The sequence below is a fragment of the Macaca fascicularis genome, chromosome 12 (assembly GCF_037993035.2).
Source record: "Macaca fascicularis isolate 582-1 chromosome 12, T2T-MFA8v1.1".
In the NCBI taxonomy this organism is placed as follows: Eukaryota; Metazoa; Chordata; class Mammalia; order Primates; family Cercopithecidae; genus Macaca; species Macaca fascicularis.
In genome coordinates this window covers 78,532,111-78,559,425 of record NC_088386.1, presented here as the reverse complement: position 1 = coordinate 78,559,425, position 27,315 = coordinate 78,532,111, and the positions used below count along the sequence as shown (strand labels likewise).

The 27,315-nt window shown below is 34.9% G+C and overlaps 1 protein-coding gene across 4 annotated transcripts in view; it reads left to right on the top strand.

Moving 5' to 3' along the window:
• The window catches only part of NCKAP1 (NCK associated protein 1), a 111,254-nt gene that overhangs the window by 38,406 nt on the left and 45,533 nt on the right, over nt 1-27,315 (top strand). For all 4 annotated transcript variants that reach the window (XM_015432461.3, XM_005573658.4, XM_005573657.4 and 1 more), the window contains 9 exons: nt 4,876-5,013; nt 5,822-5,870; nt 11,860-12,016; nt 14,812-14,868; nt 17,617-17,713; nt 18,072-18,178; nt 19,630-19,762; nt 22,408-22,489; nt 24,383-24,441. In XM_015432461.3, the coding sequence (XP_015287947.1) occupies nt 4,876-5,013; nt 5,822-5,870; nt 11,860-12,016; nt 14,812-14,868; nt 17,617-17,713; nt 18,072-18,178; nt 19,630-19,762; nt 22,408-22,489; nt 24,383-24,441 (879 nt within the window). The remainder of the gene's footprint in view (nt 1-4,875; nt 5,014-5,821; nt 5,871-11,859; nt 12,017-14,811; nt 14,869-17,616; nt 17,714-18,071; nt 18,179-19,629; nt 19,763-22,407; nt 22,490-24,382; nt 24,442-27,315) is intronic.

Below are 27,315 nucleotides of genomic sequence, written 5' to 3'. Positions count from 1 at the left end.
CGGATCTCAGCTCACTGCAAGCTCCGCCTCCCGGGTTTACGCCATTCTCCAGCCTCAGCCTCCCCAGTAGCTGGGACTACAGGCACCCGCCACCTCGCCCGGCTAGTTTTTTTTGCATTTCTTAGTAGAGACGGGGTTTCACCGTGTTAGCCAGGATGGTCTCGATCTCCTGACCTCGTGATCCGCCCGTCTCGGCCTCCCAAAGTGCTGGGATTACAGGCTTGAGCCACCGCGCCCGGCCTTAAGTTCTATATAGTATCGTTAGCACATTAACATATTCAGTAGATAGTAGGTTATTGATAATTACATAGGATAATTCATTTGAATTAGGCCAGTTATTTTCCAATCTTGATTTTTTTCTAATATTCCATGATACCTTAGAATTTTGATAAAACACTATTGTTTATTTGCCAGGGTTTGTTTTTCTGTTTCTTGTTTAGATTCATGGGGTACATGTGCAGGTTTGTTAAATGAGTATATTGTGTGATGCTGGGTTTGGACTTCTAATGATCCCGTTGCCAAAGTAGTGAACATGGTACCCAGTAGGTAGCTTTTCAGTTCTTGTCCCCCTCCTTCCCACTTTTGGAGTCCCCAGTGTCTATTGTTGCTTTGTGTCCATGTGTACCCAATGTTTAGCTTCCCCTTATAAGTGAGTACAGTAAGTATTTGGTTTTCTGTTTCTGCATTAGGTGTCTTACGATAATGGCCTCCAGTTCCATCCATGTTGCTGGAGAAAGACATGATTTTGTTCCTTTTCATGGCTGCATAGTGTTCCATGGTGCATATGTACCACACTCTTTTTATCCCATCCACTGTTGATGGGCACCTGGGTTGATTCCATGTCTTTGCTGTTGGGAATAGAGCTGCAGTGAACATACGAGTACAAGTGTGTTTTTGGTAGAACAGTTTATTTTCCTTTGAGCATCTACCCAGCAATGAAAATTGCTGGGTTGCATGGTAATTCTATTTTTGGTTCTTTCAGAAGTCAACAAACTGCTTTCCATAGGGTTTGAGTTAATTTGCATTCCCACCAACAGTGTATAAGCATTTCCTTTTCTCCAGTAGCCTTGCCAACATCTGTTATTTTTTTGACTTTTTAATAATTGCCATTCTGACTGGTGTAAGATGGTACCCATTTTACCAGTGGTTTTGATTTGCATCTCTCTGATGATTAGTGATGCCGAGCATTTTTTCATATGGTTGTTGGCTGGTTATATGTGTTCTTTTGAGAGGTGTTTATTCACGTTCTTTGCCCACATATTAATGGGGTGGTTTGATTTTTTTCTTGTTGGTTTAAGTTCCTTATAGATTCTGGATATTAGTCCTATGTTGGGTACATAGTTGCAATTATTTTCTCCCATTCTGTAAGTTGTCTCTTTACTTTGCCTTTGCTATTCAGGCTGGGTTTTGGTTCCATATATGTTTTAGAATAGATTTTTCTAATTCTGTGAAAAATGACAGTACTTTGATTGGAATAGTGTTGAATCTTTAAATTGCTTTGGGCATTATGGTACTTTTAATGATATTGATTCCTCCAGCCTATGAGCATAGAATGCTTTTCCATTTCTTTGTGTTATCTGTGATTTCTTTCAGCACCGTTTTCTAGTTCTTCTCTTAGAGAGGTTTCACCTCCTTGGTTAGGTGTATTCCTAGTTATTTTATCTTTTTGTGGCTATTGTAAGTGGGATTGCTTGCTTGTTTGCTTGCTTGCCTGCCTGCCTTCCTTCCTTCCTTTCTTTTCTTTTCTTTCTTTCTCTCTTTCTCTTTTTCTTTCTCTTTCTTTTCTTTCTTTTTTTCCTTTCTTTCCTTCTTTCCTTCCTTTCTTTCCTTTCCTTTCTTCCTCTCCTCTCCCCTCCCCTCCCCTCCCTTCCCCTCCCCTCTCCTCTCTCTCTCCCTTCTTTCTTCCTTCTTTCCTTCCTTCTTTGTTGATGGAGTCTCACTCTGTCACCCAGGCTGGAGTACAGTGGTGCCATCTTGGCTCACTGCAATCCCCACCTCCCGGATTCAAGCAATTCTCCTGCCTTTGCCTCCTCAGTAGCTGGGATTACAGATGCCTGCCACCACGCCCAGCTAATTTTTGTGTTTTTAGTAGAGATGGGGTTTCACTATGTTGGCCAGGCTTGTCTCAAACTCCAGACCTCAGGTGATCTGCCTGACTTGGCCTCTCAAAGTGCTGGGATTATAGGCATGAGCCACCGTGCCCAGCCAGGGTTTTGTTCTTGAGTCCTCAGCTTGAATGTTATTGGTGTGTAGAAATGCTGCTAATTTTTGTATGTTGATTTTTGTATCCTGAGACTTTGCTGAAGTCATTTAGTTTTCTAGGTATAGAATTATATTGTCAATGAACAGAGATAATTTGACTTCCTTTTTTTCTATTTGGATGCCTTTTATTTCTTTCTCTTGCTTGACTGCTCTGGTTAGGACTTTTCAGTACTGTGTTGAATAGAAGTGGTAGGAGTACACACACCCTTGTCTTGTTCCAGTTCTTAGGGGAATGCTTCTAGCTTTTACCCATTCAGTATATTGGCTATGGGTTTGTCATAGATGGCACTGATTATTTTGAGGTATGTTCCTTCGATGCCTAGTTAGTTGAAAGTTTTGTCATGAAGGGATATTGGATTTTATCGAATGCTTTTTCTGCATGTATTGAGATGATCATATGGTGTTTTATAAAATTTTGTTTATGTAGTTAATCACATTTATTGATTTATTTGTTGAACCAACCTTGCATCCCAGGAATAAAGCCCACTTGATCATGGTGAATTAACTTTTTGATGTCCTGCTGGATTTGGTTTGCAAGTATTTTGTTGACGATTTTTGTGTCTATGTTCATCAGGAATATTGGTCTGTAGTTTTCTTTCTTTGTTGTTGTATTTTTACTAGATTTTAGTACCAGGATGATACTGCACTCATAGAATGATAAGGAGGAGCCCCTCCCCCTCAACTTTTTGAAATAATTTCAGTAGGATTGTATGTCTGGTAGAGTTCAGCTGTGAATCTGTGTGGCCCATGGCTTTTTCTGGTTGGTGGGTATTTTATTACTGATTCAATTTAATTACTCATTATTGGTCTGTTCAGGATTTCTGTTTATTCCTGGTTTCATAAAGCAAATCTCAATAAATTAAAATCATGCCAAGCATCTTCTCAGACCATACTGGAGTAAAAATAGAGGTCAGTACCAAGAGGAATTCTCAAATGCACACAAATACCTGGAAACTAAACAATTTGATCCTGAATGACTTGGGTAAATAATGAAATTAAGTCAGAAATAAAAAAATTCTTTGAAACAAATGAAAATAGTGACACAACATACTGAAACCTCTGGGATGTGGCAAAAGCAGTGTTAAGAGGAAAGTATATGGTACTAAAAAGATGATAAAAATAGCTCAAATTAATAACCTAACCTTGCACTTTAAAGGAACTAGAAAAAGAAGAATGAACTAAACCTAAAGCCTGCAGTGAAAATAAATAACCAAAATAACAGCAAAGCTAAATGAAATTGAGACCCCAAAGACCATACAAAGGATCAATGAAAACAAAAAGTTAGTTCTTTGAAAGGATTGTCAACAAGGTTGACAGACTCCTAGCTAGATTAACAAGGAAAAAAGAGAAGATGCAAATAAGCAGAATCAAATGAGAAAGGTAATATCACAACCAATCCCACAGAAATACTAAAGATTATCAGAGACTACTAGAAACATCTCTGTACACACAAACTAGAAAATCTAGAGGAAGCGGTAAATTCCCATAACATACAACCTCCCAAATTTCCCAGGATTTAAAAAAATTAACATAATTTTTAAAACATTCTTAGTTGGCTACGTCAGAATCACTTTGTGTAGCTTAATAAAATGATAGATTCTGGGGTTCTGTTTCCAGAGGTTCAGGTTCACTAAATTTCAGTTGGAGCCCTGTATTCTGTTTTCAGAACAAACTTCTGGCACTCTGTGTGCAGTCAGATTAAAGAATCATTCTTAAGGCCAGGCGCGGTGGCTCACACCTGTAATCCCAACACTTTGGGAGGCCGAGGCGGGCAGATCACGAGGTCAGGTGATTGAGACCATCCTGGGTAACACTGTGAAACCCCATCTCTATTAAAAATACAAAAATTAGCCGGGCATGGTGGCGGGCGCCTGTAGTTCCAGCTACTCCGGAGGCTGAGGCATGAACCTGGGAGGCGGAGCTTGCAGTGAGCAGAGATCACGCCACTGCACTGCAGCTTGGGCGAAAGAGCGAGACTCCCTCTCAAAAAAAAAAAAAAAAAGAATCACTCTTTACAGAATTTTTAGGAAGCAGGGATTAATAGCAAAAGACATTTATGAAAGCAAGAAAGAAACATTTGAGATGAAACATTAAATATCTTGATAATAAAGCTGTAATCAACAAACCAGTTGATAAAGAGAAGTAATTTATTAAGATGAGATACAGTGTATTATTTTTATAAGACATTCTTTAGAGAAATATAAAGCATGTTGAGTTTTATTAACACTTAGTCATATAACCCCAAAGTCTTTTTCTTTTAAAGCTATCAAAATGGAAACTTGTATTGACAGAAAGATGACAGTAGGCTCTCTGTTCCTTTTGGAATAAAGTTCCCAAGATTGCCACATATTTTAACCTTTAAGAAAATAACATGAGTTTCTGACCTAAGCTTTTGCTCAAAAATGCAGAATCTGTGTAGTTTTTATAACATTAGCAAAAAAAATTCTAGAGGAGAGGAGCCGCAACCCAACTCAGATATTATAAGGAGCATGGCTGTAATTAGGCTGTGTTGTTTTATAATGGTATAGTTAGAAACCCACAGCAATTATAGCTGGAATGTAAACAGAAAAGGAAAACAAAATTCTTCAGCTTTCTTTTTCGTATTTTAATTAGTCTCTTTCAGATGCACTAATTTCTCTTCAAATGGTATATCCTCGAAGGAATCTTTCAGCTGACCAGTGGAGAAATGCCCAGTTATTAAGCCTCATCAGTGCACCTAGTACAATGCTTAATCCAGCGCAGTCCGACACTGTATGGTTCTATTTTTCTCTTTTGAATGAAAATAAAGTGACTTTTAAAAAATAATAGTTCAGCAATGCTGTTGCAGTTTGTTTCTAATTAGCATTAGCTTATTAGTTGAAGTTCATTATAAAATGTTCATTACTTAAGTCATATTGTTCAGATTTTTTAGCTTTAGAGTCTTAATGAAAACTGGTGATAATATGGTAAATAGTATGAGTACTTTTTTCTTTAAAGTTAAAAAGTTTGTTTTGCTTTATCATGATAGAAAAATTTGAAGTATAAAGAAAAAACAAAAATCACCCCACATCTCACCAAGTAGAACCAAGTAGACAAAATCATTGTTATATTCCTTTGTATTCTTTTCCGTCTATTCTCTGTATTTATGAACATAGGTTTTCCACATATGGAGAATACACACGCATAGCTACTGATTTTGGTGAGACAGTGAGCATTCAGACACATAAATGTCTTTTATCTTGACTAAAATTTTATCTTTTGGAATATTGTAAACTTTGAAATAGGCTTGAGAAATTGATAAGTTGTCATTTACCAGATTAAAGATAATTAGCAACAATATTTTTTAAAGAGAAGTTTAAGGGTGTGCAGATGTGAAAGGGGCACACCTCTCATTGTTATTTATTGACTGCAAGTTTCAGTATAGGTAATAAAATTTTATCCAGCTCTTCTAATTTGTTGTGGTAGTGTTTGGGCGAAGAGTTGGGTAGTAAGTTGACAGGAGAAGGGGAGGAGAGTGACTCAATATGGAATATTTTTTAGAATTTCTTTTAACTGCAAATGTATATGTTCTCTTTTTAAGATGCCTTGTGAATACCTCTCTTTGGATGCAATGGAAAAGTGGATTATCTGTAAGTAAAATGGGTTAGTGTTATGATTATTCCCCAGGTTTTACGTTTCAGAGAAAAATAGCAGGTGACATGATTACTGCCTCTGTGCTTAGCATTGTGCTAACCCATCTATGTCCACTACCTCTTTCAGCCCTCGTATTAATCCTATCAGAGTAGAGAGTCTGTTTGTGTGTGTGTGTGTTTTTTTTTTTTTGAGATGAAGTCTTGCTTTGTCACCCAGGCTGGAGTGCAGTGGCACAATTTCAGCTCACTGCAACCTCCGCCTCCCGGGTTCAAGCAGTTGTTGTGTCTCAACCTCCTGAGTAGCTGGGACAACAGGCACACGCCACCACGCCCGGCTAATTTTTGTATTTTTAGTAGAGGTGCGGGGTTTCACCATATTGGTCAGGCTGGCCTCGAACTCCTGACCTCAGGTGATCTGCCCGCCTTGGCCTCCCACAGTGTTGGTATTATAGGTGTGAACCACTGCACCTGGCCAGGTAATCTGTTTTAAAGTTGAGGAATCTAAAGCTTAGACCACACAGCTAATGAGTGACAAAGACAAGATTAAGAACCCAGCCTAACTCCAAGGCTCATGGGCTACGTTATATTGCCTTTCAACATAACCTTCAAAACTAAATTTTGGTTTTGCTTTTAATTATTATTTAAATGTCACATCTGTTCACTTAAAGTTTTTGGTTTTAATTTACTGCAGTTTATTTAATAAATTACTCATATGTTTGGCAGTTTTTTAGATGCATAGGAGATAAAAGTACTAGCTTCTGCTTCTGAGAAGCTTACAAACTATGAGAGAAATAGACACAAGTTTTTTTGTTTGCTTTTTTGTTTTCCGTCATTTTATTGTGAGCATCAAGAAAGTTGAAATAATTATAGAGTGAACACCCATAAATCTACCACCAAGTTTCTATGACTTCTAATAGCTTGTTGTATTTCCTTTTAAGCTGTTTGTTTGTTTGTTTATCAGCTTCAAAAGATATTTTATTTAAACTTTTAGGTTCATGGGTACATGTGCAGGTTTGTTATATAGGTAAATTGCGTGTCATGGGGGTTTGGTGTACAGATTATTTTGTCACCTGGGTAATAAGCATATCGCCTGATAGGTAATTTTTTTTTATCCCAACCTGCAAGTAGGCTCTGGTGTCTTACATTGTTCCTTTCTTTGTGCCCATGTATGCTCAGTGTTTAGCTCCCACTTATAAGTAAGAACATGTAGTATTTGGTTTTCTATTCCTGCCTTAGTTTCCTAAGGATAATAACCGCCATCCATGTTACTGAAAAGGATACGATTTCATTGTTTTTTATGGCTGTGTACTATTCCATGGAGACACATAGGTTTAATACGGAATGAGAGTTTCTGTAATATAGATAAATTCCTCCTACTCACCCCTAGGCTCACTGCCACAGGGGAATAATTTTGAAGTGTTTGTGTTTTTTCATTTTTATTTTTGATTTATTAACCTTTAGAGAGTAGAGTTGGCCCTTTATATTCTGGAGTTTTGCATCCAGAGATTCAGTCAACAACCGATTAAAATACAGGAAAAAAATTCACAAAGGTCCAAAAAGCAAAACTTACTGCATAATGAGTACTACATTGAGTTCACGCAAATGAAGTGATATGTAGCTATTGTATTAGGTATTACAAGTAATGTGGAGGTGATTTAAAGTATGCTGGAGAAAGGGTGTAGGTTATATGTAAATACTACACCATTTTATATAAGAAACTTTAACATCCACAGATTTTGGTATCTGTCGATGGTCCTGGAACCAATCCCCTACACTGAGAGATGACTGTATTTGTTGACTTTTTATTACAGTGTTTCTCATACTATGGTGAAGGACCAGTTTTCCTCCTTTAATGTTTTTTGGATTGATCCTTTAATAAAATAAAGAAAATGAATTGCTAGAATTCCCCAGAAAAATGAAGTAATAAGGACATAAAATACAAGCCCATAGTTTTTATTACTAGATTCAGTCTAACAGATTATTAGGTTTTTACTCCAAAGTCACTGTGAAATTTTTATGAAAATTTCTAAATACCCTGTTCCAATACTTAGTGTCATTATGGACTGATACTTTGAGTTGTTTTTAGTATGAAAGAGGAAGAATTTAACAATAGTATCTGGCCTTAGCTATTTTTATTTATCGTATTATTTTTTACATTGACCAGGTTTGTGATATTTATATTTTCTTCTATAAAGATAAATGAGATTTTCATGCTTTGTCTCATAGTTTATTTAGAAAAACAGCTTTCAGAGTTTTGATCTTGCTCAGTTGTGTGGTAATTGTTAGTTGTTTCATGCTTATGGATGTGCAGCTGAATAATTGAGTTAATTAGTAGAGTTAGATGTCATAAGTGACCTCTGGAGTCACATAGGATCGCTCCCCCTAATCTTTATTTTAAATGGGAATGCTGATAGCGTGAGTTTGTTTAATGAGCCGGTAAGTTGATCAGGAAGCAGGCTACCCTAATGGAGTATATATGGGCATAGAGAAGTCAGATTTGAGATAACCAAAGTTGCCAAAATAAGGAATGAGTTTTGCTTCTTTCGTGTTTTTGAACCCTGAGTAGAGCTAATATAGAGGTTAGGAGTTGTCTCAAATTCTGCACTTCTCTTTTTGGAACTACTACCCAGACTAGGATTTTTCTTCAATAGGTAGTCTACTCTCTTTGGAGCTTTGTTCTGGATTAGTTCAAAATGTGGTTCCTGGACCAGCAACATCACCAACACCTGGGGACTTCTTAGATATGCAGAATCTTGGTCCCTACCCAAGACCTACTAGACAGAAACTCTGTGGATGGGTCTTAACAATCTGTTTAATGTACTGTCTCAGTGATTCTGGTGCAAGCTAAAGTTTAAGAATCACTGCTCTAGATTATAGCCTGATGCTAAGAGTTGTTCAGGACCCAGAATATTGAGGACCCAGCACTTGGAGTACAGTTGTAAAATTAATTATCCTGATACATGTTTTAGGGTTCATTTTTGGGTCTATTGATTAGACTTGGGAGACTCCTTAGGAAACTTTTTTTTTCTTTAACTCCAGAGTTTTGGATTACTAATTTCTGCCTTGTTTTTTATATTGATAGTCCAATTTTATCTGTTTTCTGCCTTCAAAGGTTTTCTTCAACTTCCTTGTCAAGACTTGGTCATCTGTTTTAAGAGCTACTTAGCTACTTTTAAATTTTTTAGTTTTATTTTTGTCCTTTCATCCTAACTTTGCTAAAGGAGATTGATGTGTAGTTTAATTAATAAGTCATCCCCCTAATCTTGGGCAATCTATTTTATTTTTTTGAGACTTCAGTCTTTTCTGTCACCTAGACTGGAGTGCAGTGGCGTGATCTCGGCTCACTGCACCCTCCACCTCCCGAGTTCAAGCATTTCTCCTGCCTCACCCTCCCAAATAGCTGGTATTACAGGTGCCCACCACCATGCTCAGCTAATTTTTGTATCTTTAATAGAGATGGGGTTTTCACCATGTTGGCCAGACTGGTCTCAAACTTCTGACCTCAAGTGATCTGTCCATCTTGGCCTCCCATAGTGTTGGGATTACAGGTGTGAGCCACCACGTCCAGCCTGGGCAATCTGTTTTAAACTCATTTGCCTTTTTTGTTCCAATTTAAACAAATAAATATACTTTAACTCATAACACGTATGTTAAAAACAAACACTTTTAACTTGTAAGTGATACAAATTTTCAGAGAAACCTTATATTAGTAGTAGCAAGTATTTTGTAAATGTTAATGTACAAAGAGGTGTAAGACACTAAGTGAAATCTGATTTCACTTGATATTAGGGTGGAAAGTCGAGTACGTAAGAGGATAATGTTTTATAAAGAAAATTTCTCTTGAGGGCTCTTTAATCTTTCATACATGTATTCTGTTTCTTTGATTGTGTGCTGGATTAAATAATTGACTTGTTTTAGGGGCCCTGTTATATGAGAAATATTTTTGTATAGTTCCAAGTCAAAGAAGTTAAATATGTGTGTATGACTCTACAATATATGCCTGCTTACAGAGTTAGCTTGCTTCTATAGTGGCCCAAGAAGGAAGCCTGAGCTAAGAATCAAAAGATAAATGGCAAGTTTTATGTTAAAGTGTCAAGATAGCTGTACAGCTATAATAGGAGTTTAAACATGGGAGTGATTATTGAGAATCATAGGGAAATCTCAAACAAAATGGGATTGGTTTCTAACTGGCCCACTACAGAACCTTATATATAGTAGACACTGAGTAAATGTTCAGTGAATGAAAGATGAGGTCTTACGTCCTAGTATAGAAGACTAGAGAGGATATCAGTCAGCATGTATAAGATTATATTTTTTGTAGGATTTCCAGATTAGATAACAAAAGGTAAAGATATTTAGAATTCATATAATTGAGAGCAACTTAATATATTGAAAGTATTGGACTTTAAGGATGAATAATTGGGGCTAAGTCCTAGCTTTATTACTTTAATAGTATTTTAGTAAAGTCAATGACCCTTCACTTCTTCAACTGTAAGAATCATATGGACCAGGTGCAGTCGCTCACACCTGTAATCCCAGTTCTTGGGGAGATTGAGGTAGAAGGATGGCCTGAGACCAGGAGATTGAGACTAGCCTGGTCAATGTGACAAGACCCCGTCTCTACCAAAAAGAGAAAAAAAAAGAAAGAATACCACCTGTCTTGTCTACTATACAGGATAATCATTTGAAATAATATATATGAGAAGGCTTAATGAACTATAAATTGCTATTAAAAATGTGAGATGCTATTAAAATGTGAGATGCTATGATTTATTCTCATGATTAGGAAATATTCTGATGATTTATTCTCTGTATGTATGTATAATAATATTTATATGTATAAATTTATACATATAAATTATATATTGTATATAAATTATATATAATATATGAACTATAGATTATATAAACTATAAATTATACACAATATAAATTATATATTATAAATATATACAATATATAAATTATATGTCTATAAATTATATACATATAAATTATATATAGTATGTAAATTGTATTCATATAAATTATATATTATATATAAATTATATTCATATAAACTATATAACAAATTATATACATATAAATTATATATTATATGTAAATCATATACATATAAATTATATATAATATGTAAATTATATACATATAAATTATATATATATGTATTTTGAGACAGAGTCTTGCTCTGTCGCCCAGGCTGGAGTGCAATGGCATGATCTCGGCCCACTGCAACTTATGCCTCCCAGGTTCAAGCGATTTTCCTGCCTCAGCCTCCTGAATAGCTGGGTGCACCACCACTCCTGGCTAATTTTTGTATTTGTAGTAGAGACGGGATTTCACCATGTTGGTCAGGCTGGTCTCGAACTCCTGACCTCATGATCCGCCTGCCTTGGCCTCCCAAAATGCTGGGATTACAGGCATGAGCCATTGCACTCGGCCATTTAAAAAAATTTTTTTTGAGACAGGGTCTGTCACCCAGGCTGGAGTGCAGTGGCGCAACCTCGGCTCACTGCAACCTCTGCCTCCTGAGCTCAAGCAATCCTCCCACGTCAGCCTCCTGCAGTGCTGGGATTAAAGGCATGAGCCACAGCACCGGGCCCTGAGATAAGCTTTATTTTTAAGTTATTATAACAATTGTAATGATTACTGCATTATATGTTAATTTGAAAGTTCTGATCTTTGGTTGAAAATATTTTATAAATGTTACTTTTATTAAAATGAGTTGGTTCATAACCCAGAAGTGACATTTTTCCTGTTTTGTCAGTGCAGGTTCAAATAACTGGTTTTGCAGAATACAGAAAATTATAATTGGGAAAGAAACATGTTGTTACCATGGCTTATACATAGGTATTGTTACTGTTACTCAGAAGCCTCAATCTAGTGATTGTGGTTACATTTCTGTATTTTCCAAAAGCTACACTGTTACCAAACTTTGGAATACTTTTACATTTACATTTATATTTGCTTTTCTTTTTATTTAAAGTTGGCTTTATTTTGTGCCATGGGATCCTAAATACTGATGCTACAGCACTGAACCTTTGGAAGCTAGCTCTTCAAAGTAGTTCTTGCCTCTCTCTCTTTCGGGATGAAGTTTTCCACATACACAAAGCTGCAGAAGACTTATTTGTAAACATACGAGGGTATGGCATTTTCATTTATTTTATCTTTTTTGGAGAAGGGTGGTGAGTGAGTTATCTTTACTGAAGTTTTGGGGATAAAGGAGTAGTCACACTCTGCAGGAAGATACAGCCTATACCATCTGACTTGGATCCCAGGAAGTTGTTTTTAACAGTCAACCTGATAGGTAATAATCATATTTTTTACAGGTAACTTCACATATTAAAAAAAACTGAGGTTACTTGACGTTTCAAAATATGTAATATAGGAGAAGGAAGATGTGTCTTCTTTTGCAAGTCATATATGATTTTCGATGCGAAAGTACCATATACATTTTAGAGGTTTAAAATTTTTGTAAGTGTTATTTTAGAATAGGGTGTACTTGTAAAAGTATACGAAGCAATAAAAAATAGTTAATTGGATTAATTATAACAATTACAGAAGTGATACCACTGCATGTAGGAAATCATGTTGTTTTTATTTAAATAATACAAAATATTCCACATGATTTATTTTCATTTATTTCCAGTTCAGCAAATAATTATCTGAAATGTGTTTCTTAGAAATTTTTAATAACTTTATTTCTCTCCACTTGAGATTCTGCAGCCAATATATAAAAGCTAAGTTGAACTCAGACTTGGTGGCAGTTATGAAATATTTAAAAATACCTAGGATCCGCTGTACTTATGTTGGGCTTCCTAGCTTCAGATAACAATGAAATTTGCCTACATTTATTTCACATCCAGTTGAATAATGACCTAATGAAATTAAAATGAAATAAAACTTCTAGATATTTCAATGTATGTGTATATGTCTGACACTAAATTTAAGCCAATATATCTCACATTTTAGTGTACGTAAGAATTACCCTGAAATGCAAATTGAAATCCAGGTTCCTGAGCATTACCTTTAACCTCCTGTGTCTGTATCTTGGAGAGGTTAAAGGAATCTGCCCTTTTCTTCCCAAGTACTTTATTGAGATAAAATATACAAACAGAAAAATACGTACATCTTAGTTGTATAACTGATTGACTTTGCATATGAATACTCCTGCGTCATCACCACTTAAATCAAGATGTAAGAACATTTCCATCATCTCTGGAAAATTCTTTTGTGCTTCTTTCTGGTCAGTACTGCCATGCCTAGTCCCCTACTCCCCCTACTCCTTTCTCTAGTGAGTACTGCTCTGATTTCTGTCACCATACTGATATTCTTATGCCAGTGATCTGTCAGTCATATGATAAACAGTGCCTTATGTACTTTTCAGCTCTTAGTTTAGATGGTGGAATACCCTGAAATATTATATGCAAGATGGGCTTTGTCATTTTCTAGTTGATTTAGATTGAAAATCATGAAACTTATATTAATATCATATACTAGCATACTGACAAACTCGTTGTGGAATCATATTTTAAAAATGTAAACATTTAAAACCAATTAGCCTCTGTGTATTGAGTGAACTTATGTATGGTGCAAGTAAATTTAATGGCACCATGAAACTTGTTGTCTTTGTTATGCTTTATTAATGATAAATTTATCATTTGAGAATCTCTGTATTTAAAGTTGTGAGAAGTTTCCATTTTTAATTTAATTGTGAATGATCATCCAGTTTAAAATATGAATTATCATAGTCAAACCATAAGTATAAAATCTTATTAATTATAGACGGTGATGGTTACAGAATTATTATATTTTGGAAATTTGCCCAAAGAATACATAAATCTTAGAGCACTTAAATATAGAAGTTGGAGTTCATTTTAGTGTAAGAGATTTTTATTTATTTACTTTTTTAAAATTTATTTTTGAGATGGAGTTTCGCTCTGTCACCCAGGCTGAGTGCAGTGGTGCAATCTTGGCTCACTGCAGCCTCCTCCTCATGGGATCAAGCAGTTCTCCTGCCTCAGCCTCCTGAGTAATTAGGATTCCAGGTGCCCGCCACCACGCCCAACTAATTTTTGTATTTTTAGTAGAGACGGGGTTTCACCATATTGGCCAGGCTGGTCTTGAACTCCTGCCCGCAAGTGATCCACCCACCTTGGCCTCCCAAAGTGCTGGGATTACAGGTGTGAGCCACCGTACCCGGCCATGGTGTAAGAGATTTTTAGAGAGGTTGTCAGGAAGATATTTTTTCTTTAACATTTTAGGAATTTTGAGTTTTTATATCTGTTATTCATGAAATTGTTTATTATTAGCATTTGTTTTTATGGTAGCATCTTTAAGCTGATGTTAAATAAATGTTTTTTTATTTGAAAAGTAAGTTTTTTTTAAAAAAATACATAGCTTAAAATATATAGTTCTCTTAAAATAATTTAAAGTCGGCAAATGCTTTTCTGCCTCAGTTTTCTCCATCACAAAACCTTTTTATCCAGACAGTCACTACTTTTGATCACTAATATATATCCTTTCAGAATTTTTTCATGCTTAAAGATAGACTTGATTAAAAAGTCAGAAATGATAGCTTTGTCAGTACTTTAGATTTTTGGAAGTAACTTCTGATGTTAATTACATCAGAAGTATAATTTCAGTGTCTCCTTTGAGGCTTAAGGAAGCATTAACATTTAATTTAAAAAATCTACATTGTGAAGTTTAATTTTATTGTTGGATTTAATATAATGTGACTTTTTTTCTTTTAGGAAGGCTTGAATGGACATCTAAATGCTAGGAAAAAGTGTGGGTAGATTCTTCCATGCACTTCCAGTTTGAGGGCCAGGTTTTAAATTGAAAATGTCATTTTTAATTGACTTCTAGTATTAGACTTACTCATTTTGACAGTTATTGATCAAATTAAACTAACGTGCTAATTTGTTTTTGCACCTAGCTATAATAAACGTATTAATGACATAAGAGAATGCAAGGAGGCAGCCGTGTCACATGCGTAAGTAGTTTTATTTTATCTGTGGTAGTTTTAATCAAGAAAAAAATTCTTAAAAGCATCATTTTGTTGAAGTGAGTACAGATTAATAGTATGCAAGATATGGTAGTAGAGGGGGACTTTCAGTCAATGAAAAATATTAAGTATATAGCCTCAATATGTAAAACCTTGGAATTAGTGAAGTCAGATTTTAAATGTTTTTGAAGTGTTGATAAAATGCTATAAGGAAGTATCACACAAAGGACTCTTACTTTGGGTATAATCTCACTGCCACTATGCTCTGCATACCAATATGATTTTTGTACTACTGCATGAAAATTAATATATCCTTATAACTCTTCCAGATAATATTTCCTTTTTTTTTTTTTTTTTTTGGAGACAGTCTCTGATGCCATCTTGGCTCACTGCAGTCTCCACCTCCCGGCTCAAGCAATTCTCCTGCCTCAGCCTACTGCATTGTTGGGATTACAGGCACCCACTGTACAATCTCAGCTAATTTTTGTATTTTAGTGGAGACAGATTTTCACCATGTTGGCTAGGCTGGTCTTGAACTGCTGACCGCAGTGATCAGCCCGCCTCAGCCTCCCAAAGTGCTGGCATTACAGGCATGAGCCACCGTGCTCGGCAAGTATTTACTTTTAAAAGTACACCTCTTTCCCAATTTTAGTTTCTTATATTAGTAAATATATAGCTATCCCAAGTGAAAAATTAGTGTATTTTAAATCTTTGAACAGCTTTCCAGTTTTCTCAAATAATTCTAAATAATTTAATATTTTACTTTTTTACATATATGATATACTTAATGTAGAATATTTTCTGCAGTGAACTTAGGTACTATATACAGATAGTAGTATTTGATCTATCAGTATTTCTATATAAGGCAGAGAGAAGGCAAGCATCACTCCATAGAGAAAACTATGAAACCACGGGAAGTTTTAGAATTTCAGTTTAGGCTATAAGATAGATATTGGGAATTTAAACCATCTTTACTCATTGTGTCTGTGCTATATCATTCCTCATGCATATTTTATTTACTTGAATGAAGTACATTTGCTTAATTTTTCAAAAATGATTCCTAGTGCAAATAACATACTTTGGAGTTCATTAGAATTCCTCTCTAGACTTGCAGAAATGCACATAATTATTATTTCTTCACGGGATAGACCCTACTATAGGCAGAAATATAGGCATAGCTATCTTTTATAAAGATCGTTTACAAGCAAGGTCTTTTTATTTTCCTTCTTCTGTTTATTAAATAAAATAATTATAAGTAGTAAGCAGTGCCAGGCCCAAGTACTTTATAGACATTTTCTCCCAATAAACATCACAGACTTCTCACAGTAATCCTGTGAAGTAAAATAATCAAAATAACATTTGTTCATTTTCTTCTTGGAAATGATACGATGACTTTATTATTGTCAGTAAAAAGAGCTTGTCATTGAAATTAAAGTAACATAGAAGCACTGTATATGAGGCATCATGAAAGATAGTGCATCTTTTGAGACAGGTGCCATCATACTTATTCTATAGACAAAAAACTGAAACTTAGAAAGTTGGAACCTAAGGTCATGCAGGGAGAGGATGGATTTTAATTTGAGTCCTCTGAAACTGACCTGCTGTGTCACAGCAAAATTACTAGTGTTGGGTTTTTGGCATAGACGTCATTCATACACACACACACACACACACACACACACACACATTTATGCACCTATCTAAATTCTAAAACTTTCTTGGAGCAGTGTGTATTTTGTGTAGTATGAGGAGTTTGAATACTTAGAACATTTTATGATTTTTTTCCTTCTGTTAATATGTGAGAATGTTTTCTAATCTTAATTTTAAAATACCTAGTATATGAATATTTATGATTATCCCTTCCTTTCCCCATCTTTCTATTTTTGAACAAGAGTGCCAAGTAGATCTCATCTCAATACCTTTATTGACTATAGCTCTTGTGTATTCAGTTTTGTATATTTAATAGGAATATAACTTAATAAGAATATAGATAACCAGATATTTATTAAGTTATATTTGTTAATTTCTATATGGAAGTGACAAAAAAGTATACAGTTAGTCAGTTTTTGGCTTCAAGGATTTCTTTCTTTTTTTTTTTTGTTGAGGTGGAGTCTTGCTCTGTCATCCAGGCTGGAGTGCAGTGGCATGATCTTGGCTCACTGCAACCTCTGCCTCCTGGGCTCAAGTGATTCTCCTGCCTCAGCCTCCCAAGTAGCTGGGATTACAGGCGCCCACCATACCTGGCTAATTTTCTGTATTTTTAGTAGAGACGGAGTTTTGCCATGTTGCCCAGGTTGGTCTCGAACTCCTGAGCTCAGGCAATCCACCCAACTTGACCTCCCAAAGTGCTGGGATTATAAGCATGGGCCTGGTCACCGTCAAGAATTTCAGTCTGTAAAGTGCTTAAAGCCGTGTGGTACTAAAATTGGAGAAATTATTCGTCAATAAATACCTGGATGTTGGGAAATGCTTCTTGAAGGACTGGTCTTGAAGGTTGGGTAGGATTTTGATAGATGGAGAATAACAGAAGAAACACAGTTTAAAAAGCAACACAAGAAAGGCAGGATAAATGTAAGATTAGAAACTCAATGACAAACACATAGAAGATTATTTTTATAGGAACTTTGGCTTCCTAAAAAAAGACTTTAGAAGTTGAACCTGTAATGCTAGTTACTTTAATTGCCAATAAAAATTTTAGTAGAAGCAGATAAACTATTATGGTGTCTTTCCCTGTAGCGGTTCAATGCACAGAGAAAGACGCAAGTTTTTAAGATCTGCACTGAAGGAATTGGCTACTGTCCTCTCTGATCAGCCTGGATTGCTAGGTCCCAAGGTAACTGATTTAATTATTATTTCAATAATTGTGCCATATTAAAATTTTAAAAAACATTTCTACATGAAATTTTACTGAAATTTGAGTCAGGGACTACATAAAAGGATTTTTATATTTAGTGGAGCATGAATTTTCTGACTTGACATTCATACATCGTACCTCCCTGCATTCTTCTCCCTTGTATGCATGCTCTCTCTCTCCTACATACTTGTAAGTTCTCTTGTGCTCTCTCCTGTTAGTCTCCTCACTCTTTTGAATTGATATTATCACTTCTTGCCAATGACTTTTCACATAGAAAGAGATTACGAGTTTGTTTTTTGTCATTGAATAAGAATAAACACTTATTTTTTTTAAACAGGCACTTTTTGTTTTTATGGCGTTATCCTTTGCCCGTGATGAAATCATCTGGCTACTTCGTCATGCAGATAACATGCCAAAGAAGAGTGCAGACGACTTTATAGATAAGTACGTTAGCAACATTTAAAAAATTATTTTCTGTATATAGATGCTGCTTGATTTACAATGGGGTTATGTCCTGATAGACCCCATTGTAAGTTGAAAATATTGTTAAGTTGAAATGCATTTAGTACATCTCATCTACTGAACATTAGAGCTTAGCCTAGCCTACCTTAAATGTGCTCAGAACACTTTTATTAGCCTACAGTTGGGCAAAATTATCTGGCAACATAGTACACTGAAGAGTGTAAGTTGTTTATCTTTCTGATTACATAGTTGACTGGGAACTGCGGCAGCATCATGAGAGAGTATCATACTGCCTATTGCTAGCCTGGAAAAAAAAGTCAAAATTCAGAGTACAATTTGTACTAAATGTGTATTGCTTCTGCACCATTGTAAATTAGAAAGATAGTACATCCAAATCACTGTAAGGTGTGCACCATCTGTATTCTGATTTATGGGCTGGGGAATCTGGAGACTTATATTTGAAGCAAAATTATTTTGAAGAGCTTGGAATATTTGTGATATATCATTAGATGATATTAATTAGACTGCAAAGTCAACTTTAGTTTTAAATTAGGGCTTTTGTTTTCTCATAGTATGCTTTGTGGTGATAAAGTTTTTGTTTTCTTGCTATGCTCAATAATATTTCTTACAGAATTCATTTTTTAAAACTAGTTACTACACAAAACATTTAAATAAAAATCCTGTTTGTAGAGTTGCAACCCAGTGTGTCATTAAAATGTCTTTGTGTTGTTTTAGTTCAGTCTCTCAATAAGAGTTAGAAAAATGGAGCAGAGAAGTAAGAGCATACAGGAAAATTTTATTTCTTGCTAATCCTCTTTTATTTGAGATTTTTTGATGATGTATTTATAACATGTCCTGTTTTTTTATTTTTTTTAATTTAATTTTGTTTTGTTTTGTTTTGTTTTTTGAGACAGAGTTTTACTCTGTCACCCAGGCTAGAGTGCAGTGATGCCATCTTGGCTCATTGCAACCTCAACCTCCTGGGTTCAAGCGATTCTCCTGTCTCAGCCTCCCAAGTAGCTGGGTTTACAGGCACCCACCACCATGCCCAGCTAATTTTTGTATTTTTAGCAGAGATGGGATTTTACCTCGTTGGCCAGGCTGGTCTTGAACCCCTGACCTCAGGTGATCAGCCTACCTTGGCCTCCCGAAGTGCTGTAATTACAGTTGTGAGCCACTGTACCCGTGAACACTATTTTCAGTTTGGATTTTCTGCTATCAATTTTTAGCCTTAGCTTTTTTTCTTTTTTTCTTTGCTTTCCATGATTTCTTTATTTATGAAACAATTTAAAAAGGAAGTAATTGACATCAGGTATTAAACAGTGCCCTTTATAAGAAAAATACTTTTATGAATGAGATCTAGGGCCTCTAATATATTCTTTAATAATGGTGAATTTATTATTTGAAATATTTTTCTTGAAATTTTAAAAAAGGCACATTGCTGAATTAATATTTTACATGGAAGAGCTTAGAGCACATGTGAGGAAATATGGACCTGTAATGCAGAGGTATTACGTGCAGTACCTTTCTGGCTTTGATGCTGTTGTCCTCAATGAACTCGTGCAGGTAAAAACTATCTTATACTATTTCCCTTTTGTTCCTTCCTTCCCACCTTTGATGGTATTTGATTTGTTTGTTCAACAAGCATTTATGAAATATCATGTGCCAAGCGATAAATCATGTTTATATTTTGTCGAGATCATTACCTAGAAGGGAAGAAACAGTTGTAGTCCAATGTGATAGGTATTGTGCGTAAACTGTATATAAAGCTCAGAGTGAACACAAGGAAAGACACGATTATTTATCCTGAAGATGAAGGTGTATACTCACCAAATTACAGAGGGCCTTGGGAAAGAGGAGGTTAGTCATAAATCAGATGTACTACTTAGAAAGATCACCCTGGTTCAGTGTGGATGATAGATTGCTGGGAACCAAGTAAGGAGGCAGAGAGACCAGAAGAAAAATGACAGCAGTAGGCTAAATGAGAGGTGATGAGAGCCTGAGCTTGGGCAGAAGCTATGGAGATTCAGAAGAGATGATAGAGACAATATAATTGATAATTAACTATTAGAAGGAAAGAATAAAAATCTTTTTGAAGAAGATTGTTAAAGGATGACCAGTAAATAAAGATTTCATATAGATATTCCCATTTAAATGTCCAATTTTTTTTTCTTAATTGGTTTTTAGCCTTTTTTTTTTTTTTTGCTTTCCATAATTTACTTATTCAGTGTTTTTCATCTTTATTTAAATTAAAAAAAGCCGGGCGCGGTGGCTCAAGCCTGTAATCCCAGCACTTTGGGAGGCTGAGACGGGCGGATCACAAGGTCAGGAGATCGAGACCATCCTGGCTAACACGGTGAAACCCCATCTCTACTAAAAAATACAAAAAACTAGCCGGGCGAGGTAGCGGGCGCCTGTGGTCCCAGCTACTCCGGAGGCTGAGGCAGGAGAATGGCGTGAACCCGGGAGGCGGAGCTTGCAGTGAGCTGAGATCCGGCCACTGCACTCCAGCCTGGGCGACAGAGCCAGACTCAGTCTCAAAAAAAAAAAAAAAAAAAAAAAATTAAAAAAAATTTTATTCCAAATAAACTGACCCTAAGAAAATAATATTTTATTTTCCTTCACTTTGTAGAATTACATGTTTCAAATGACTGTAAGCTAATGTATAAAGAAAGAACAGTTAAGAATCCTCTTTATATAAAGACTACTCTAAAGCTGCTAGTTTTCCAGAGAAATAACCATACTTTGAAGTTCTCATTTTTTTCAAATCAACCTGAAAATATAATAAGGAAAAAAATTGTTCATGTAATTTTTTTTTACCTTGAATTATATACTGTTACAAGCTAGTATTCTAAACTCTATAGTTTATTTCTTCTTTTATCCACTAGATGGAGCTCAGATACTTCCTTTCTATGGTCATTTAAAAAGGGAACAGAAAACCTCGGGTATTATTGCCTTACTATAATTTTATTTGAATAGTTATTACTTACCAGATAAGCCAGAAGCTTTTGTTCTTATTTATTATTTATTCATACTAGCATACAGTTTAAAAAGTAAACCAGAATTCCTGAGTCACTTCATCTGTTTTTATATAAAGTGGAGTTTACTAATACTGAGAAAATTAATTCTTAGCATTTCTTCTGGATTATATGATAGTATAGTATCAGCAGCAATCATACTGATATTAGTAATTGCCAGATTTATTGACAGTGTCTCTTACCAAATCTGTAGAATACCTCTGTGAGAGTGGATATAGTTATCATTATTTGTTGAAGAAGAAATGCCTTATGTGATTTGCTCATTATCACACAGCTCATAAGTAATAGAGCCGGTAGTCAAACTCAAGTTTTAACTCCAAAGTCTGAGCATTTTACCACCCTCTTCTGTTGCAAAGTATATTCACAATGTTTTTCACCATTTGCTAGCATATAAATTTAGAACTAAGGTTGTAAACCTGTTAGCATAGTTGATTGCAATAGGCGTTAATATTTTATTGTGGTAAAATATATGTAACAAAATTTACCATTTTCACGATTTTTAAGTGTACGGTTCACTCACATCATAAAGTTTTGAAATTGTGTTTTATTTATGCTGTTTGTAAGCTAAGCATCCACTTTTTAAAAGGAATTTTTTTTTTAGCATCCACTTTATATACAGTTTATCAAATATTCATTTTTTAAGCTAGGTTGAAAAGGGTTTTTAGGTCTTAGTTTTATTGAGGCCTAACATACGATAAAAATCACTCATTTTTAGTGCATGTTGTAAATTTCGGTAGCTGTGTACATTTGTGCAACTATTACCATCACCACATTCAAGACAGAACTTTTCCAACACCTTTAACAGTTTACTTATATACCCTTATGGTATACCTTCATCATTCTTCCATGAGCCCCTGACAGCAACTGGTGTTTGTCCATACAAAGTATCGTATGAAAGTAAGTCATACTATACTTTCACCTTAAAAATACTTTTTCATATAAATTTTCCTACAAAGTATATGAAAAAAGTACTTTTTTACACATAATCATTTATTTTTTATTTCTTTCACTTAACATAATGGTTTTGAGATTCGTATTACAGTGTGTGTTAAAATTTCATTTCTTTTTTATTACTGAAAAATATTCCATAGTATGGGTATACCAGTTTGTTTATCCATCCACTAATTGATAGACCTGAGTTGTTTCCCAACTAGATGTCTTTTTGTTTTTCAGAATCTTTCTGTTTGCCCTGAAGATGAATCAATCATCATGTCCTCTTTTGTGAACACTATGACTTCCCTAAGTGTAAAACAAGGTAAGAAGCCTTTTAAATAAAAGCATATTTTCTTCTAATTAGATTTTCAAATTTGATTATTTTTAAGGAGATAATTTACCAGTTAATTTGGCTAATGATCTATTATTTTTTGTCCTAATATTGTTCTCTGAAGCAAAGATTTCTAAAATGGGTTTGTGATGCTATTTACAAAAATAATAATTACAGTTTTATATTTCTAATTATTAAGCAGGAAGAAAAGCATTTTGTAACAAAAACAATAAAACATTTGTATTTTGTAGCAAATCATGTATTTGATCCAAGCATACCAATAACAATATTTAATGCCATTTATAAAATGTTTAGTCTGTGCCAGGCACTTTACATATATATTATCCCATTTACTCCACATTCTTTTTTCAACACTGTTATTACTTTTGACAGATTTGGAAACTCTGGGTTTTAGGGTTAACCTCTCAGTTTTTGAGCATAATTTGCCACGCTCTAATAGCTATTAAGCAGGAGTAGGAATTTGAGCTCAAATCTGTCAGTCTCAAAAATTGATGTCATATAATCACCTTGCCATTATTCGAACACTCCATTCTGGTGGAATGATTAGTGTGTTTTAGTTTTATAGTCTTTTAGTCTTTTAATAAAGGATATCAGAAACCTTGAAAACTTGTGAGTAATAAATATATAAACATTTTTCTTAGTTCAGCCTGTATTGCTACCACATCTAAGTAATGAAACTAAAATAATTTTTTCTGGTGATATTTGGTTTCTATAGAGTTATTTTGTGGAACTTCAGCATGCTGTCCAAAGTTTCTATTGGTAGGATCTCTCAAATTCTATTCAAACTCCTGTAAATTGACATGTAAGCACACAGAGAATCAGAGAGCTTAGGAGAGAAGCCTTTACTTCACTTAGCACAACTGTCTCCTTTATCATCATCTTTACAGGATTTGAGAATTGTTTCACTGTCTTCATTCTTAAATTTTAAAATGTTTTTATTTTTTAATTGTAAAATATACATAAAATTGACCATCTTAACCATTTTTGAGTGTATAGTTCTATAGTGTTAAGTATATTCATATTGTTGTGCAACCAATCTCCAAAACATTTTCATCTTGCAAAACAAGTTCTTTTAATGGTTATTGAACAACAATGCCCCATTTCCCTTTCCTGCTAGCCCCTGGCAACCTCTGTTCAACTTTCTGTTTCTGTGAGCATGACTACTATAGATACCTTGTATAAGTGGAATCACAGAGTATTTGTCTTTCTGTGACTGGCTAATTTCACTAGGCTTAATGTCCTCGAGTTCAGCCATAGTAGCATGTGTCAGAATTTCCTTTCTTTTTTAGGCAGAATAATAGTCCATGATATTTATTTATTTCATTTTTGAGACCCAGTCTCACTCTGTTGCCCAGGCTGGAGTGCTGTGGTACAATCTCAGCTCACTGCAACCTCTGCCTCCCAGGTTCAAGCAGTTGTCCCACCTTAGTCTCCCGAGTAGCTGAGACTACAGGCACACACTACCACACCCAGATAATTTTTGTATTTTTAGTAGAGATGGGGTTCCCACGTTAGTCAGGCTAGTCTCAAACTCCTGACCCTTAGGTGACCTACCCGCCTCGGTCTCCCAAAGTGCTGAGATTACAGGCATGACACACTGTGCTCAGCCTCCATTGTATTTAGATACTAGATTTTGTTTATTCATTCATTTATCAATGGAAATTTAAGTTGATTCTACCTTTGACTATTTTGAATAATTCTTCTGTGAACATGGGTGTACATACATCTTTTTAAGACCCTGGCTTTAATTCTTTTAGCTATACTCAGAAGTAGAATTGTCTTAGCTGTTAAAATTTAAAATGTGCTTATAGATTTCTGAAAACATTAATTTGCTTTGTAATCTTTTTTTTTCTGTTACTACAGTTGAAGATGGGGAAGTATTTGATTTCAGAGGAATGAGATTAGATTGGTTTAGGTTACAGGTAAGAATAACCTTTTATTGTCATTCTGTTTTGTTATTTTATTTAACATGAAAAATTTTATAACAGAACTATAAAATATTCATTGTTATATACCTATTGAAAATATTTCTTTTGTATAATTAACCATAAAAGAAACATTTTGTACTCATTATTAAACTTGGATAAATATATTTTTAACTTAAGCCAATATGTAAGAGTTTTTGAATAGATTATTGTAATTTTAAAATATCTAAAAATTTAAATCCCAATCTCTCTCTCTTGATTATCCTGATTCAAATATTTAATTCTAAAGTAAAAGCACAAAATCTTTTTTGAGAAAATATTTAAAATCTACTGTGGGCATCAGCAAACTTTTTTTAATAAAGAGACAGCTGATAATAATTTTCGGCTTGCAGCCATGTAGTCTCTGTCATCATGATTGCATTCTGCCATTGCAGTGTGAGAGCAGCTGTAGACAATACATAACTTAATGGGCATGGCTGTATTCCAGTAAAACTATTAATAAAAACCAGCAGGTAGCCCACAGGCTGTAGTTTACAACTACGATATGTACCAAAAACTTCCGTTTGCTGAAAAACAGAAATAAATATTATTAGAGTGTTCATTTAATATATGTCTCATATAAATAGTTCATAAAGGCATTAAAAATGCAAGCCTAACCCTTTGGTATATACTGTAACCTTAATGATAAAAATTAGTTGCCCTGTAAATATTTTAAGTGATTATGGGAAAATGGCCCAGTGTTCTCAATAATCTGCATCTTTTAAAAATCCATATATTTGTAAATGATAATAGTCATTATATCATAATATAGTCATTTGACTCATTGTGAAGTCAAAGCATTCAGTTTGTCCCATTCCCAGTTTCATTCTCCAGAAATACTCACTTTTAATAACTGGCCTATATTTTTTTAGATGTTCAAACGAGTAAATTAGATAGTACTATGTACTGTTTTGCTATTTATTTATTTTTTTAAATATTTACTTATTTATATTTTAGAGACAGAGTCTTGCCCTGTCACCCAGGCTAGAGTACAGTGGTATGATTATAACTCACTGTAACTTCCGGCTCCTAGGCTCAGGCAGTCCTCCCACGTCAGCCTCCTGAATAGCTGGGACTATAGGTGCAAGCCACCACACCCAGCTAATTAAAAAAAAATTTGTAGAGACTGAATCTTGCTGTATTGTCCAGGCTGATCTCAGACTCCTGGCCTCAGCGATCTTCTCACCTCAGCCTCCCAAAGTGCTGGGATTACAGGCATGAGCCACAGTGCCTGGCCTGTTTTGCTATTACAAATAAATAAATAAAATTTCTATTTGTTTAATTAAAAAGAGAAAATATAAGTAGTATTTGTTTGTGGAAGCTATTTTTAGATGGAAGCAGTCTCAAGAATGACTCTCAGGATGACTATGCTTTTCTGGCAGTCTGCTTAGTACTCTGAGGTGCTTTTACTTTTCTTAGGTTCTTTTCCTTTCAACCTCAAAATGCATGAGCACTTTTCTCCTTTTTGTTCTGTATTCTATAGGGAGCTTATTTTTAGAACTGAAGACTTTTATAAATAAAAGTATTAAATAACTTACCAGTTTGTGGAAGATCAGGGAAGTACACTTGAAATACCAACATCCTAAACTGTTAAATGTATATATATTATAGGTTATTTTCTTATTACAAATGAAGTTTTAAAATTGACACCTCTTTGTTTTTAAAAAGGCAATGAAACAATACAGAAGTAGAACTTGTAATGTAAAAAAAGAAGTGGAATTTGCTTTGCCAAAGGATATACACGTTTCAGACTTAGAAAGTCATTGTCACAAAGCTTGAACTGCTTCAATTTTCTGTTCTCGGTTTATGGGAGTGCCTAAACCAATACTTGGACTCAGAGAATTTTAGAGATTTAGATGCATTTCAAATGCACCTTTACATTTGTGCATTTATGGGAGTGCCTAAACCAGTACTTGGACTCAGAGAATTTTAGAGATTTAGATGCATTTCAAATGCACCTTTACATTTGAAGTATTCATGTGAGAATTTTAGCCTTTTTCAATTACAGCAAAATAAAAAGCATTGAGTGAACATGAAGAATGTAGATTTGGTTATTCCTTTGTGTAGATTTTTTAAGTTTTTGTAAGATTTTTATAAGAGCATTACTAGCTAGCTATCTGATTTTTTTTTCCATGTAATCTGTACCTGCTTATATTAGTTTCCTAGGGCTGCCATAACAAAATACCAACTAAATGGCTTAAACAATAGAAATGTATTATTTCATAGTTCTGAAGGCTGGCAGTCTGAAAGCAAGGTGTTGGCAGGGTTGGTTTATTTCAAGGACTGCAAGGGAGAACCTGTTCCATCTCTCTCTCCTAACTTCTGGTGATTTGCTGGTAATCTTTGTTGTTCCTTGCTTGTAGTTGCATCTAAAGGCATTCTCCGTGTGTTTCTTCACATCATTTTTCTTTGCATATTTCATGTTCAAGTTTTCCGTTTTTATAGGGCTACCAGTTATATTTGATTAGGTCCCATTCAAATGACTTCATTTTTACATGCTTAGCTCTGTAAAGACCCTAATTCCAAATAAGGTCACATTCTGAGGTACTGGGGGTTAGGATTTAAGCACATCTTTTTTTCGGGGATGCAATTCAATGCATAACATCGCTGTTAACCATGTTTAGAACATGCAGTCACTCAGACCATTTCTACTGCATACAGATCCTCCTTTTTTTTTTTTTTTTTAAATTGACAACAGGACAATGTACACAAAGGAAGGAAGGAATGGGATGTACCACTAAGGCAGAGAAGTGTTCGCTAGAAGTAGAGAACAAAAGTGCAAAGTAGCAGGCAGGGTCCAGAATCTAAAAGGTTTACATAGGTGTTGAAGAG